At 36.0% G+C, this 17,114-nt stretch overlaps 2 protein-coding genes across 3 annotated transcripts; one reads left to right on the top strand and one right to left on the bottom strand.

Moving 5' to 3' along the window:
• Positions 1–1,275: 1,275 nt before the first annotated feature.
• LOC107642691 (heptahelical transmembrane protein 4) lies at positions 1,276–3,750 on the top strand. 2 transcript variants are annotated; one of them, XM_016346125.3, is made up of 4 exons: positions 1,276–1,526; positions 1,620–1,887; positions 2,066–2,363; positions 2,882–3,750. In XM_016346125.3, the coding sequence occupies exons 2-4, from the start codon at positions 1,658–1,660 to the stop codon at positions 3,533–3,535; spliced, it is 1,182 nt and encodes a 393-aa protein (XP_016201611.1). In that variant the 5' UTR covers positions 1,276–1,526; positions 1,620–1,657; the 3' UTR covers positions 3,536–3,750. The 2 variants fall into 2 exon arrangements, with proteins under 2 accessions (XP_016201611.1, XP_016201612.1); XM_016346126.3 differs by having other exon boundaries at positions 1,279–1,530.
• A 7,420-nt stretch (positions 3,751–11,170) lies between these two features.
• Positions 11,171–12,935, bottom strand: LOC110264878 (uncharacterized). The gene is made up of 7 exons (XM_088488941.1): positions 12,486–12,935; positions 12,312–12,398; positions 12,068–12,196; positions 11,843–11,977; positions 11,595–11,707; positions 11,430–11,523; positions 11,171–11,344 (listed from the first exon to the last, which is right to left on the bottom strand). Exons 1-7 carry the CDS (start codon positions 12,933–12,935, stop codon positions 11,171–11,173), a joined length of 1,182 nt encoding a protein of 393 aa, XP_088345067.1.
• Between the last annotated feature and the right edge of the window lie 4,179 nt (positions 12,936–17,114).

Genomic DNA, 17,114 nt, shown 5'->3' with positions numbered 1-17,114 from the left:
ACACCAAAATCATTTGACACACTTAATTTTAAAATTGTCCCATCGGATTTACCGATTTATTTTGTCGATTTTTAGCAAATCGACGGTGGTTCGATATCTAATAGTCTGGGAGCGAAACCTATTCCTTTATGCGAGTACCAGCTTTTCAAAGTGCATCAAAAACCTTTCGATCGGACATAAACTTAAAGAAATCTGAAAATAATAAATAAAGACTTTGAAAATAAATCGATTGAATTTGAAATGATTTGCATTGAATTTAAACAAAGTACTAAAATGCCTTCGATTAGATCAAAGAACTTTGAATTCGAAAATTAAAAGCATTGGGAATGTAAATTAGACAAGAATGTTAAATGTTTCTCGAAAGATAAATTTGTAAGAAAAATAAAGTTTGCAGAAAAATATAAATGAAAAATAAAACAAGTGGAAGGAACCCTACAGAAATTTGACTCGAAGCAGACTCAAAAATTCGCTGGGATGTGAGTATACGTGAGTAATTTCTGAAGCGAAATTCCAACTCTTAGTGTCTTCAAATCTTCTCCTATTTATAGCCATCTCCAGCCAATCAAGTTAATGTAACTCCCACGTTGATGATAACATGTGTAACTGTTTTTGCTTCTCTTGCTTTATAATATAACGTCCAAAAAGCAATCTTCGAATCTTGAGGTCTTCAATTTATTTCCTCGATCAATTTACCGACTAACCATAATAATCAAATTTCGACTCAATATCAAAAATACCTTTTCGATATAAGCTTCCATCTGAGAATACATGCTCACTGACTCTTGAATAACTCCCTTCTTTAAAATAAATTATTTTTGACTAATAATATTATATATATATATATATATATATATATATATATATAATAAATACATATATAAGAATTTAATAAATAAATTTATTATTATTTTTATTCAAAAATACAAAAAATTATGGGATAATATTATTGTATAATTAATAATAATTATTTTATTTTTTTTATGCAAGACTGTTATATTTGATAAAAAATGTTAGAAATTGATTTGTATATTAATTTTTTTTTTGAGACTAAAATATCTATTTTTAAAATTCTTCAAAACTGATCTGAAAAATTATTCTTCGAAAAATAAACTAAAAACTCTATCAAAATAAAATCTTAAAAATATTTTTGTATATCAATTATTTTAAAACTAAAATATCTACTTTTAAAATTTTAGAGACTTTAAATAATTACTTTTAAAATATTATTTTACCCGTGAAAAGTAATATAAGTTCCCCACGGAAGGGGCGTTGTTTGATGTCGATGGCAGAGGCTAGAAGCGTAGCCTCCAAAATCGTGCGTCCATAGGGACTGCTGATTGCACCACAACAATACAAACAAACCACAATTGAAATACCCGCGAAGCCAAGGCAAAAGGGAAATTGGGTAGTTGGCATCTCCGCATCTCATCCAAGAATCTTCTTTTGTTAACGTCAAAATATCCCCGGCCCCCTTTCTTCTCAATTCTTCTCATTCGTCCTCGCCTTCCCCTCTTCTTAATAATCTCGTCGGTCTGCCTTCCCTTTTAAGTCCTAATGATTTCATTATATAATTCGTTCTTTCATTTCACTAACGGTTGCGTGCTTGTTTTAATTGACAGATAATTGTTTTAATTGTGAGGGCAAGGGGATCACGGGTATGGGTGGTGAAGACGAAGCGGTTGAGTCGGTTAGCGGTGGTTGTTCACGGGCAGGGAAAAGGAGGAGGCTATGGAAGAAGATGAAGTCCCAGCTGGTGGAGTACCACGCTCTACCTGGTTACTTGAGGGACAACGAGTACATCCTCCGCCATTACCGCCCCGAATGGCCTATGAAGCAGGTCCTTCTCAGCATCTTCACCATCCACAATGAAACTCTCAATGTTTGGACGTAAGCACCCTCTTATGTTCTTCTTTCAATATATATATATAATTCTGATCAAAGAATGAATGATGAGCATATCATAAAGCGTGAGTAATTTTGGCTATGTTAGGGTTTGCATTCTCACTTTTCTGAGCAAAACATGCATCTGGTTCTGACTTATTTGCCCTGCTCTGTTTCTATTTAGGCATCTGATTGGGTTTTTCATATTTCTGGCATTGACCATATACACTGCCATGAAAGTTCCAAAGGTTGTAGATCTTAATACACTGCAGCATTTTCCCGACCTGCACAAATTACAATCAGAGCTTCTCACTTGCCTCCCTTCCATGCCTGATTTTCACAAGATCAGGGACGAGTTAAGGACTACGTTGCCCTCAATGGATATGCTTCCGTCAATCTCAAGTTGGCATGTAAAAGAACTTCTGTATAATTGTTTGCCGGAAAGATTTTCCAGTGCCAATCATACCGATTCTTGTGTTCTGGTGATTGCTTTACAACTTATTACTGTTTCATTCTCCTCTGTTTTATTTATTTATTTTCTTTTTCAGAGTAGAACAACATTTTAGCTGGTTCTATCATTATATGTGGGTTATTTACTTATTTTCATCGATCCCTTACTTGCGTATAAAAATAAAATCTTCTTTTAAGGTATCGACCCGAAGATTGACCACTAATTGATGCACTGAAAATCAAAATATAGGATATGATGTGAGATGTATACCTGTAGTAATATGTTGATTACATTGTAGATCAATTTTCGATAAACGAAAATCAATGAATATATTAAATATCTTGGAGTTTGACTTTATAGATGGAAACGATGGCAGTTTGTGTATAACTTCCTGCCGAGAGCTTTAGTATTCCTTCTGCAATAAATATTTCGTATGATTCTCAATCAAAAGGTTTTGTTGTAGCTTTTAATTTTTGCTTTTGCTGCTAATAATGATTGACTAACATTTTGGATGCCAATATGAAATGTTTGTTTGCTGAATATGTGCAGCATAGTGTAAAGGAGGACCTGGCAAACATTATAGCACCACTGATGATTAGACCAATTACAAGGTGGCCTTTTTTCGCATTTTTAGGAGGGGCAATGTTTTGCTTGCTAGCTAGCAGTGTCTGCCATCTACTCTCTTGCCACTCCGAGCGCATATCTTACATTATGCTCAGGCTCGACTATGCTGGCATTGCAGCCCTGATATCTACCTCATTCTATCCCCCAGTATATTACTCTTTTATGTGTTATCCATTCTTCTGCAACCTTTACTTGGGATTCATTACCATATTGGGAATCGCCACTATCTTGGTTTCTCTCCTTCCAGTCTTTCAAAGTCCAGAATTCCGCACCATCCGGGCATCCCTCTTCTTTGGGATGGGTTTGTCTGGTGCAGGACCTATACTGCACAAGCTGTATTTGTTCTGGGGCGAGCCTGAGGTATTCCATACAACAGGCTATGAGCTTCTGATGGGTGCTTTCTATGGTATTGGAGCACTGATCTATGCCACCAGGATTCCGGAACGGTGGATGCCTGGGAAATTTGACATTGCTGGACACAGTCACCAGTTGTTTCATATATTCGTCGTGGCTGGGGCGTATACTCATTATCGTGCTGGATTGGTTTATCTCAGGTGGCGTGACCTTAGGGGTTGCTGATTTTGTGAACCATAAAGGGATCAGTCATTGATTGCCATTTTGTTGTATAATCTGCAGCTATATGCTAATTTTACATCTCGAGCTGGTCTAAATTTGTGATTCCAGTTTGGGATGTTTATGCATCACTCAGTACACAGGACATATGTATAGATTTAGAATCCTCATGCAATTAAGCAATAAAAATTTCATGTGTATCGTACATGATTGGAAACAAATTCTGTCTAATAACCAAAACACTAGCTATATGCCTTTGCTCTTAATGCAACTAAAATACTGACTACTTAGTAAGACTGTAAGAGTGTCAAAAGGTGAAAAAAATTCTTATAGATTTTATAGACTTTCAGCCTCTAATTCTACCAAAGGAAAACTCGATTTTCTTGATTTCTTTACATGTTACCAAATTAACAAACAAAAATTGAAATATGGTCAATCAAAAGACAAAATAGATTAGACGAATTATGCTTGCATAGATTTCTTTATAAGGGTTTTGTTTAGTTACCACTCCTGAATTCAGAAGGAAAGAATTAAAATAGGTCCAAAGTAAATAGGATTTTTTTTTCATTTCTTTAAACCGTGTATATCCTTCTATCAAAGGTTCAATATTTGAGGACACGTTTTTTTCCTATTAGGACTCTTGTAATTGATACTTAAACGAAATTAAAAAGTCACCAAAAAATTTAAAAAACAAGACACGTTTTTTTTTGGGTGTGGGGGTGGGGGGCGGGGGGTGGGGTAGGTCCTGCACCATATTTCATATCTAATTTGCTGAAGTATATTTGGGTCTTATGCTTGGTCCATGTTCAAAGATGAATCCCTATTGGGCTGGGCATTATTGGCCCACTATGAAGCGTAGTTGACCAATAGGCATGGTGGTTGGATGGAGTGCACACGGTCCCAATGGACTGATACAAGGTCCACTGCTAGCTTTGGTATCTCCTGCTCCATTATTGCATGGTCCAATGCGTTGTATTTGTAGTTTTGTACCTCCATCTTATATTATTACTTATTACTTATGACTTTATGACTCATGTGACTTATGTCCATTATTTTCTTTTTCACGTAATTAAAATTATTAATGTGAAAAAATAAATCACTAGAATTCCCACAAAAGATGAATAAATTTAACTACATCAGGCCGTTTCTAAATTCTAATGTCATGTTAAAATATTGTGTTCAATAGTAAATTAGTAATAAACATAGCATTTAAAAAAAAAAAAGATATATCCGAAGTTCCAAACACGCCTGAAATTTGGAGAAATTCAGAGCATAAGAACCAGGTAGATACAAAAATATGGCAATAAACTCCGTATAAGCAATAAACATAGCATCTTAAAAATATTTTTACAAGACTAATTGAAATAAGAAACAGATATATACATAGGGTACATATGCATTAAAATATGTGTCGCTTCTTTCATTTTTATTTTAGGAGCGAAATCAACGTTTTCTTTATTTTAAAATTAATTTTGATGTTCTCTTAATATAACTTTTTATTCAGTTGGTTTATATTGTAGTTGGCTCTCTAGATTTTTTTTATATATTATTTTAAAAAAAACATAATATAATAATATATAATTAATTCACCGTATAAATTTTCTTCTACAAAGCATAATTAGTTTGTCCCTTCTTTTTATCAGTTTATGGGGTCGTCGAAAGCGCAAAGAGAACCCTTTGGGGTCCTTTAATTGATGCATAATTGAAGGTAATTTTGCGGCATTTGCATACAAGACAAGAACCATTTATTCATTTTGGTCAACCTAGAGAACGTTACACGTCAAAGTTATGGTTCTTGTATAACAGACCACGTAGCTTCATTTGGTTCCAAAATTAGGGAATGGGAAAGGAAAAATGAAAATGCAACGAACAGTGTCCCTCTTGTTGCGGGCAAAAGCGTCACTGTCACTGGTTTTGGATCTCACTAAAGTAAGCGGCAAGAATGAGACGTATTATGAAATTAAGCCTAAGGTAGTGCACGGCCAACAAAAAAAAAAAGCCTAAGGTAGTGAATTTTACTTAGTAGTTAGTAACACACACAATGCATGGCATATTTTAGGGGTGTCCGCGGATCGGATATCGTCGAAAATTCGATCCAATCCGCACAATTTTCATCGGATCGGATCGGATATGATATCCGCGTTTTTTAGTGATGGATCCGATCCGATCCGATCCGCAAATGTGCGGATCGGATTGGATCGGATATCGGATATATTCGCATAATTAAACCTTTCTTTTTAATTATATTTCTATGTAAAAAAATTCAATAAAAATATTTCTTTCATACTTTTAAATTTATTTATTCCTAAAATATTTTTAATCAAACTCTTTCTAAATAATAAAAATAAAATAATACAATATATGAATAATAATTACTAACTAAAACATACAAACAAGTAAATATAATACAAAACATATATATATTTATTTATTTTTAATTATTATTGTGCGGATCTATGGATCGGATACGCGGATATAAAGCAGATATCCGCGATCCGATCCGATCCGATCAATTTGCGAATCGGATTGTATCCGCAATTTTCGGATCGGATGCGAATATTTACCGTAGATTTGCGGACATGATCCGATCCATGGACACCCCTAGCATATTTCACTTTAAGTAAGGATTTGTTGGTCACATCTCTGCCCATTTGCTACATCCAAAGATCCGGATAATGAATATTTTCACATAGTGATGATTTTTCCAAATAATTAAAATGCTCCTTTAACTTTTTAACACTTTTTGGGCACTGCCTTAATAAAAGTGATTGGTGCCTTGTAAAAAAGTTAACGCTTAAAAGCCGGAGGCATCTAACCATAATAATTGAGGCCATTCATTCACTGGTGGGATCTCATGTGGAACATTATTAATATTATTATACATTTGTGATTTCGTCATCTCACATTACGTTCACCTCTTTGGTATTTAAGCAATTCATGACGCACTTTTCTTGGTGTGAATGACGATGAACAGCATCAAAATTCACAGTGACATTACAGATAAAAAAAAAATAATTATTAATGGAAACCTCTCTGATAAAGATGTTTAAAACCTTATTTTTCTAAAAATATTTTTTTATTAATTAAAATTTAATACATATAATCGATTAAATTATATTTTTTTTATCAAAATTATATTAGACAAATTAATTTGACAAAAAAATTGGTAAACCAAATCTTAAACCAATCTAAATTAATATTCTTTTTTATAAATGACCACAATAACTTTATTATAAAAAATGACTAAAATATTCTTATTATATATATTTTTTAATTTTAAAAATCCTAAATTCTAATCCTATAACGGCACAGAAAAAAGAAAATAGTTAAATTTTAGGGTTATATATATATAATAAGAATATTTTAGTCATTTTTTATAATAGTGATATTGTAATTATTTTTTTAAAAAAAATATTAATTTAGATTAATTCAAGATGTAATTTATTGATTTTTTGGCCAAATCAATTTATCTGATCTAATTTTAATAAAAATAATATAGTTTAATAAATTATATGTATTAAATTTTAATTATTTAAAAATATCTTTAAAAGAAATATTTTAAGTATCTTTATCTAAATAACTCCCATTATTAATTCATGTTTACATCTATATTTTATACCAAATAAACCTCTTTTATTTACCTACACCAATTATTTTTCCACGTTGGAATTAATATGGATCTGTGTGTGGCAAATATTTATTGCTCATCGGTACTTCTGTTTACTGGATTTGACAGACACGTGTATAATTATACGGTGATTTCTAGTGAAATATCTATTGAATATTTGAATATTGATATCGAAAAAGCTCTGCATACAAGTCCTTAGGGCTTGTATGCTTTACAAGTTCATTAAACAATAAAATCAAAATATGCACTGCTTCAGGTATGTTGATTACATGCGCTATATAACATCGCGCGTATATCTAACTACCAGATTTAAAATATTTCTTTCCCTTTTCGTTTTCGTTATTTTGAGATTTCGTTGTTCTTCTTCACGCGCGTTTTCCCTCCTTCTTCTCCATCGTTCTTTTCCTCTCCTTTTCTCACTAGCATCTTCTTCGTTTAGGTTACCTTTTTCTCTCTCTGCAACTCGAGCTTCGTTTTTATTTTTGATTTGTTATTTTCTGAAATCAAAGTTTGATCTCGTTTTGAAGATAATGGATCATTCAACCTCAGATTGTCAGCTGAATGCAGGCGAAGTGGATTATGAGTCAGAATCTAACGAAGTCCCTGAGGTTTGATTTACATAGGATTAGTATGAATTTTCTTTCAGTAATTTGTATAGCATTGTGTAGTTGAAAAATTGCTGAACATTGACTGTGAAAGTAACACGTTTACCTGAATCTGTCGATTCAATGTATTAGTTGTGATTAATTACCTGAAATTTGTAGCAGACGCTCGGGTGTAGATCAATTCTTGTTTGGGTGTATTTTAGCTAGAAGTGTGGGTGTATCTACACTTTACTGGTTTTTTGTTATTTTAATTGACTTATTGTTGTTCAGGTGTATCAGACATGATTAGCTATGTTTTTAGTTTTTGAGATGGTGTATATCTGCAGGCTGTGTATTTACAGTTTATGGCTTTAAAAGTCATTCTGTAGTTGAGTTGTATCGTATTAGACATGATTGGGTGTATTTGAATCATATATATGGGTGTATTCACAGTTCTGACACGGTGTATTTTGCAGCCTCTCTCAGTTGTTGATGACGAGCTCGTTCCAAAGGTCGGAATGACCTTTACCACCCTTGAAGATGTTGGAAAATTTTACAGGAACTACGCCAAGGCTGCAGGTTTCTCTACAAGAGTTCGGTGCACAAATAGGAAGGGAAACGAGATTAAGAACCAACTGATTACATGTAGCAGAGAGGGAAAATAGAAATCTAAAATATCTCCGACCGAGAAGACGAATCCGACAGCCGGTTTAAACTGTCCTGCAAGAATTTATATACACACATTGAAGGATGTCGGTGCTTGGATCATTTCAAAGGTTGTGCTGGATCATTCACACCCCTGCTGTCCAAGTAAAGCAGAGATGCTCAAACAACACAGGGAACTAAGCATGTCCATTCGTCGTACGATAGAGAATAACGAGGAGGCCGGTATCAGACCTAGCAAAACCTACCAATCATTTGTTGCGGCTGCTGGGGGTCACCGCGAGCTAAATTTTATCGAAAAGGACGTGAGGAATTACATTACCAGGGAAGTGCGGAATGTTTCCGAACAAGAAGATGCAAAGGAATTCGGGAAATATTTGTTAAGAATGAAAGAGAAGAATCCGAATTTCTTTTTTGAGCTCCAACTCGAAGAGGATCAATCGATTAAGCTGGCTTTTTGGGCCGATGCAAGAAGCAGAGCCGCCTTTGAGTATTTCGGAGACGTCATTTCATTCGACACCACCTACAACACAAACAGGTAACAAATTGCCCCTGTTTATGATGCTAAATTAATTTATTTTTACGAATCCGCATCAGAGGTGTATATTGGCTGTTTCATTGGGTGTATGCGAAGCATTTGTTAAGGTGTAACTAATGATTTTGCATTCTGGACCATGGTAATTTGTTTCAGGTATAATTTGGTCTGTGGTTCTTTTGTCGGGGTGAATCACCACGGTCAATCAACACTTCTCGGATGCTCTTTGATGAAGAACGAAGAAATTGAATCATTCAAATGGTTATTTCAAAGCTGGCTTCGTTGCATGGGAGGAAACGCTCCGAAAGGGTTTCTCACCGATCAGTGCGCATCCATGAAAAGGGCTTTAGAGGCCTGTATGCCAACAACAGTTCACCGCTGGTGTATTTGGCACATCATGAAGAAGATTCCAAGCAAATTAAACGGGTACAAGGGACATGCCGATATCGAACAAGAAATGAGCCAAGTTGTTTGGAACTCTCACAGCAAAGACTCATTCGATAGGAATTGGAATGATTTTCTGCTGAATTTTGGTCTTGCGGACAACAAGTGGCTTTCAGGTAATGTCTTTTTAAAATATGCAGCAGAGGTGTAAATTGTATGTCCCCTCGGGTGTATTTACAGCCTGTGTTTGGGTGTATTATGCAGATCTGTACGAAGACCGTCACATATGGGTTCCTATCTATCTGGATCAGCACTTCTGGGCAGGGATGAGAAGCACACAAAGGAGCGAGAGCATGCATTCATTTTTTAACAAGTATATCACCCGGAACAGCTCGCTTATTCAGTTCGTCAAACAATACGATAATTGCCTCGGAAGCAGGGAGCAAGCAGAGAGAGAATCAGATGCTGCAGATTTTCATACGCTCATACCGTGTGCAACCAAATCCTGCATTGAAGCTCAGTTTCAAGATGCGTACACTCACGCAAAGTTTAGGGAAGTCCAAGCGCAATTCAGAGGAAAGGCGAATTGGATCACCAGATTAAAGAATTCCGCTCTAGGCTATTCAGTATACGACGTCGGAGAACAAGTTTCCAGCTCAATATTCAACAAGTTTATGGTTACTTACGACTCAGTGGCAGCCGAGGTAAAATGCCAATGCTTATTATTCGAGTCGAGAGGGATACTGTGCCGTCACGCACTAAGCGTGTTAAGCTTCGAACAAGTAAGCCAAGTGTCACCGAGATACATACTGGAACGATGGAGCAAGAAGGTAAAGAGGCGACACACACACATCAAGAGCAGCCACGACGAGCCACTAATGGAGCCAAGAAGCAAGAGGTTCGACCAATTGGTTTTTCGTTCGCAAAATATCTGCGAATTTGCCTCCGAATCGGAGGAGCTGACTGCAATTCTGCACCGTGCGTACGATAACGTCATGGCCGAGATGGAATCATTAAAAGCCAAAAGGAAGGGGATATCTTCTTTATCGCACGAAGACGGCAACTTGGAATCCGTTAACGAGCTTCAAAGCCCGCCAAGGATTCAAACAAGAGGACGTCCAAAAAACAGGCTAGGTTCAAAGCTGGAGAAACAGATCGCAAATGCCACAAAGAAGAAGAAGACGAAAGTTTTAAGCGAGGTAAAAGTACTATTCTTTAAATTTGTGGCAATTGAGTTTATTTTTCTTGTTAATAGTTTAGGTAATGTGTGTGTGTTATATTTCAGATAAACCTTTTTGATGCTGCATCAGCGGCGCATTCAAATTGCAGCCAATATCAAGGACACGTTATGAGTTATCAGTTCAGGGTACCAGCAGCATGGGATAACTCGTTGGGTGTATAGTTTTACAGAATATGGGTGTAAAAGCACCGTTATTTTGGGTGTATTTTCGTTAATTCACAATTTACATATAGACACATATATGGATACATATAGATCAAAAGCTGTAAAAATTCTTAGGTTATGGGTTTATATTTGATTTGATGTTTTTCTTCATATTTTAGTACATGTAATTCATACATTTTGAATACAGCACAGACAGTTTGGGTGTATATTTTATGCAATCTTGGGTGTATTATTAGACTTGCGTTGGGTGTAACAGTTTATATATGCCTTGATTTTTTCCTTCATATTTTACCACCTGTAATACAGCTTTTGAATACATCACAGACAGTTTACCAGCACAGATAGTTTAACTATGGGAAAAAATATACATGGAATAGAAGTTGTTGATAAATGGCAAATATTTACATCATTTGTTCAATTTACAAACTACCAAGCAGTTGGATTACCCAGTTTCTATATCAGCAGAATTAATCTGACAAAACGGACTTAATAATATAGAGGATGGCTTCGACAGCCTTATAGCACTACTCTCTCTAATTGCCTGATCTCTCTGTGTCTTCATCTCACTGAATAGTATCCGGGATGCGTACTCCACTCTATAGTGGTCCACCTCCTCCTACAATTAAAAAGTATATTCTGTTTAAACAACAATATTAATTCAGTAAAGTAATACAGAGTTATATGGTTCTAAAGACAGTTACCTGTGGCCAATTATCCCATTGATACTTCCCCTTTTTGATGTTTTCTGGCTCAATTAACTTCATCCACTTCATAACGTACACAGCGCAGTCATAGCTGAAAACGAAGAAAATAAATTACAAATCTCATTTACACAAAGTTTAATGTTCAGAGTCACAAATTTATACCTTGTTTTTTGGCCAGATATTTTAACATGTGGTGATTTAATTTCCTTCTCCCTCTCCCCTTTCTGAAGAGGTTCCCCGCCGGCATATGTTATCAATCTTGAAAATACGTATCCCTTAAATACGAAAACAAATCAGTAATACACCCGAATGAATGGACAAGATACACCCAACGGAATGGACAATATACACCCATCATAAGTAAAGAAATAGACCTATCTATTAAAGTAAAGAAGACAGAGGCAACTTACAGTGAATTTATTAATGGCCTTTCTCTCATCGGTGGGAGCTTTTTTGTGTAGCGGGTCAAGTATTTGACATTTCCGCTTTCTTGCATTTATCAGCCATAACCACCAATGCCCCGAGTAGCAGACAGGGGCAAAAATCTGAAGGATTGCCACATGTGAACAGTGTTTTATTTTATTTTGCAAATAAGTAAATAAGCATACTAACAAATTTAGCAAACGAAAACTTACATATGGGTGCGAAGTCAATTTTTTTCTATCTATGAAGGGAATGAAACTCGGGTAGGCTTCCACCCTGAATTCCTTTTTCGTTTTCGGTGATACGAATTCCCCGTTTGGGTGATCCGAAAGTGCCATGCACTGCAAGAATTGCAAAACAAGAAATGAAATACTAAACTTACACCCAATGGAACGTAAAAAATACACCCAAATCAATACAGAAAATACACCAAAAGTTCGGAGAAGTAACACTTACCACAATATCGGGGGGGAGACAGTATATTTGTTCTTTAAACCTCTTTTCATTTTTGTTGTTGAGGATGAGGCAGATGGCAGATACAATCTAGAACTATATGCCAAAATCAATTTTACATTAATAAGCATTGTAATTGACTTTGGTGTAAAAAGATTAATGTTATTCTAATATTACCTGAGATTCTATATCACTTTTTGCCTGTAGGGAGGCAAGGTGCATTCTCATCAAAATGTATTCTCCTTGGCCAATCAGAGTGCACATTTCCTCATACTCGTTAGTATTGCCATCTGCATCTTCCTTCAGTCTCGTCCCCCAGATGTAGCACTTTTGTTTTATATCATCTGGAATTTGATTCATTCCCCCAGGAGTTTCAAACTTTGCAGAACTTTCTCCCCCAGTCTCCCTCTGAATTTGTGGACTTGTGTTTTTTTCCTTCGCCGCGCTGCTTGCTATTCTTTGGACCAAACTGTCCAATTGTTCTATCAAATTCGCAGCTTCTGGAGATTTTTCCCTTTCTGTCTCCTGTGTTGACGCCCCCTCCTGGCTTGAATCAGTCAATCCAAGGCTGAATGATGGCACCCCTGGATCTGTTTTAGGAACATAGGATGCTGTCCGTGCCATCATCAACAGGGCAGCAGCGTCTTCTGCGTCTGGATGACTGCGTCATCATGTATAAGAATAAGAATAAGAATAAGAATATACGGATGATAAGCAAAGATTGATTTTAGTCTGATGAACTTACATTTTAGTTGGAGCTGGGGGAACCGTGGGTGTGGTCTCTTGAAGTTGTTTGGGGGTTTCAGGAGTGCTGCACAGTTACAAAAAATTAATCACGGCGTAAAAGAAACTAATCAGGAACAATATACACCCAAACTGTTAGCTAATATACACCCAAACTCTAAACAAATATACACTCAATACTATTTCTTACGTTTCTGTAGTCCCTTCAATCTGTAGCATAGGGGTTGGTTCAAAATCTGTCTCAGTGGTTGTTTGGGATGCCGGCACAAAAACCTGAATCGGGACTCTAAACAAGAAGAAAAATGAAAGGTTAACAACGCCTTTGAAAATAATAAGGTTATAAGGTTGAAATATTATTGGAAAACTCACATTGCAAGCGCTTCCGACGGTGTCTGTTCCCTCACAATCATCATATTCGAATCAGACGGACTCAACCTAAAATACACCCAAAGAAATTCAAGAAATACACCCGAACAATTCAAAAAGAAGACAGGCTTTGTTTTTTTGAGAACTTACATAATTGCAGTTTTTGCTTTTTTTTCTGCTTTTTTTTCTTGAATAAAATAATAAAGGGCTTTTTTTTCTAAAAAAATATATACAGAATTAGAAGTAGAAGGGTAATAGAAGAACAAAAGTAACGGTTATTTGAAAGAGAAATTACATGCTCTGTGACGGCTGGTTTACACTACTCTGTTCTGTGTGTCCTTGAGAGGAAGGACCATCACTTCCCAAGTTCACAGCCGGTATTCTAAAACAGATTTCATGTTATTCATACAAAATAAGATACAGGTATAAAATACACCCAAATGAATGCACAAGATACAACCAACCGAATGGACAATATACACCCAACACAACAAAGTTAATATTCCAACTTATTAAACAACATACACCCAACTTGATCCACACAATACACCCAAATGGTTCCACAAGACACACCCAAATCATGATAACAAGATTTTATTAAATAATAAAGCTTCTTACGTTTCAGACGACACATAGCGACCTTCTGTCGATCGCAGGTCAGGTTGGTTCTCCCTGCGAAACAAGAAACAATTATTAGCATACAAAACACAACAAAATATGAAATAGACAGCCCAGCAAGACATACCCCTCTGCAGCAGATTTATCAATGTTTTGTCCTAGCCATTCATCCAGTTCGTCACTTGATATTTCATATGTCTCACTACATTCATAAAAGAAGATGTTAACAAAAATAATTACGACGATAGACGGTAATATAGCTTACGAGGTACTGTACCCCTCAAAGTATTGGTCTTCTTTAGGAGGTGAATCCTCCACGACAACTTTTTTCTTTTTTGGTTGTGTTCTGGGTGGAAAAAAAGAGTACCAATCAGAAATAAAAAATTAATTTTATCACAGAATATTATGCAAAGAAGTGCTTACTTTTTTGGTGTTGTTTTTGTTTTTTTCTTCTCCTTCTTCTTCTCTGCAGGTGATGATTCTTCGCTCCTATAAGTTAATAATAGACACTTCAGTTAATACACGAAATCTTTATAATGAAGCCAAAAGAAAGGAGTAATAATTTCAGGACATTACTCATCACTTTGTTCAGATTCAGATTCTGAATCAGAATCTGACTCCTCTTGCCTCTGCTTTCTTTTTCTAGAGTCCATTCTGGAAGGCAAACAGTGATTATTTAGAACATACTAAAAATACACCCAACGTGATCAACAAAATACACCCAACTCGAAAAAGAAATTACACCCAAGTATGGTACTTACTTTTTCCCCTTTTTGATGGGGTGTTTTCTTGCTGAATCCTCCGAGTCTTGTTGAGTCTCAGACTCAGAGGTAGAAGTCTCACTGTCAGTAGCTGTTTCTGTCTCCGAAGACGATGTTGGACTCGCCTTCCTTTTTTTTGTTTTTTTTATTTCTTGTTTTTTTTGTTTTTTTTCTTTTTTTTTCATTTTTTCTCTTGCTCTTGTCTCCGCCATCTTCACAATCCCCTGAAACATGAGATATTTTAGCTAGCAGCATTCAGGTAAATAAAATACAAGCAACATATTATGTTTACTTACCAAAATTTCTTCTCTTTCTGCAGTCATTCTTTCCACCAACTGCTCCTTAGTCCAGTTGGCAATCCAAGGCTTTGGTGGTCTTTCAGCCCTCTTCTTGCCTTTGTTTTCAGAAAGATGAAAGTATATTATCATGAGGGCAAAGAGGCAGCCATCAATTGCCTTCTTCTTCTTCTCCTGGTAGTCTGTGATGCCCTTTATCAAGAAGGTCAAAACATGCCCCCCCAGTTTCTCTCCGATATGCCGTCCATCTTAAAAATTGGGGCGAGGTGCACGGGTGATATTTTGTTTATCGTCGTTGGCAAAAGGAACGCCATCTGTATGTAGAGGATGAATATCCTCTTGAACATCAGGCGTTCCTCTTCGCTGCCAACGCCTATTTCCATCATTTCATCGGTAAGACTTTTGAGGGTCTTACCCTGGAATCTTCTATAAATTATTTTGTCATCATCAGAAAGTTGCTTATACTCAACTTTATCAGGAAACAGATTTTCTACAAAAAAGAAAACAACAAAGTATCAAAATCGGTTCAAAAACACCCAAGCATCAACCTTAAATACACCCAATCATTAACTTAATATACACCTATAATTTTGAGCTAGTTACCTGCTGCATTGATGCCAAGCGCATCACCTATTGTCTTTGGTGTTATTTGGAAAGAACCATATCCTGTCTTCAGTCTGTTCTCCCCAAGTTTGAAGTTGTTTGCCAGTTCCCTTAAGAGTTGGTGATCCACCCTTAGAGGTGGGACGTGCATCAACCCACCAAATCCGAGATCCCTGACAATTGCCTTCTTCTCCTCAATCATGTTTCTGAACTTGTCACTCAGGAGATGTGTGGCACACTTAAGGTCTTTCGTTTGGTTTCTTGCTGCCATTTTATCTGAAACGAAAAATAAAAAGTCAAGGATATCAGTAAGATACACCCATATATAAGAGTCAGATACACCCATTAATAACAGTAAGATACACCCACAGATATGATTCAGATACACTCATTGATAACAGTGAGATACACCCATAGATATGATTCAGATAAATCCATATATATCAGTCAGGTATCACTCAAACATGCTTCAATATCAAATTAATTGAGATATCAGTAAGATACACGCATATATGAGTCAGATACACCCATTGATAACAGTGAGATACACCCATATGTAAGAATCATATACACCCATTGATAACAGTGAGATAGATATTATTTAGATACATTCATATATATCAGTCAGATATCAGTCAAACATGCTTCAATATCAAGCCACATTACAAGTTCAAGCAGTATACACCCCCCAATCTACGGAATAAACCCCCAAAAATCAACAACAGTAGCAGGAGAACTTAGAACAAGAACGTAGAACGACGTAGAACTTAGAAGAACGACGTAGAACTTAGAACAGTGTAACAAAGAAGCAAGAATAATAGCCCAGTAAACCCTAGAAAAACGACGTAGAAGAAAAGTAGAATATACAGTAATCTTAATGAACTTACGTTGAGTGTTGTTGCTTTGTTTTCTCTTCAGATTCTTCACGGAGAGTTTGATGTTGTTTTGATGGAGGTTTCGAACAACGATTTGTATATTTTGAATTTTGATTTTTGCTCGAAAATGGGAGCGTTTCCTTGTTTTCGAAGCGTTTTGAGAAGTGGAAGAAGTGGAGGAAGTGGAAGAGTCTGCCATACGTAACCGTCTGTATTGAGCGCGTGATTTTGACGCGCCATGTTATGCTTCTTTATGCGCGTGTCCTCGATTTGAGCTGGGCCAACTTGGATGCTTGTATACTTGTATGTGTAGCAGGCCCGTATAGATATCTGGACTTAAAAACGAAATATTCCCATCCAGAAAGGATAAAATAAATCAATTTGTACTAGAATATATTAATTTAGAAAGGAAAAACAAGTGTAAACTGAAGTCTTATAGTGGGACATACACAAGCTAGTTTAGATGAATCAACTTAATGAAAAGTTAGGACCGAGTCCAAAAATTATTGTTTACTCTCATTTTTTTCCCCGATGACTAATAAT

Source organism: Arachis ipaensis, chromosome B5, assembly GCF_059453495.1.
Source record: "Arachis ipaensis isolate K30076 ecotype BB chromosome B5, ASM5945349v1, whole genome shotgun sequence".
In the NCBI taxonomy this organism is placed as follows: domain Eukaryota; kingdom Viridiplantae; phylum Streptophyta; class Magnoliopsida; order Fabales; family Fabaceae; genus Arachis; species Arachis ipaensis.
The sequence above is the reverse complement of the archived record's forward strand: the minus strand, read 5'-3'. Positions and strand labels throughout refer to the sequence as shown.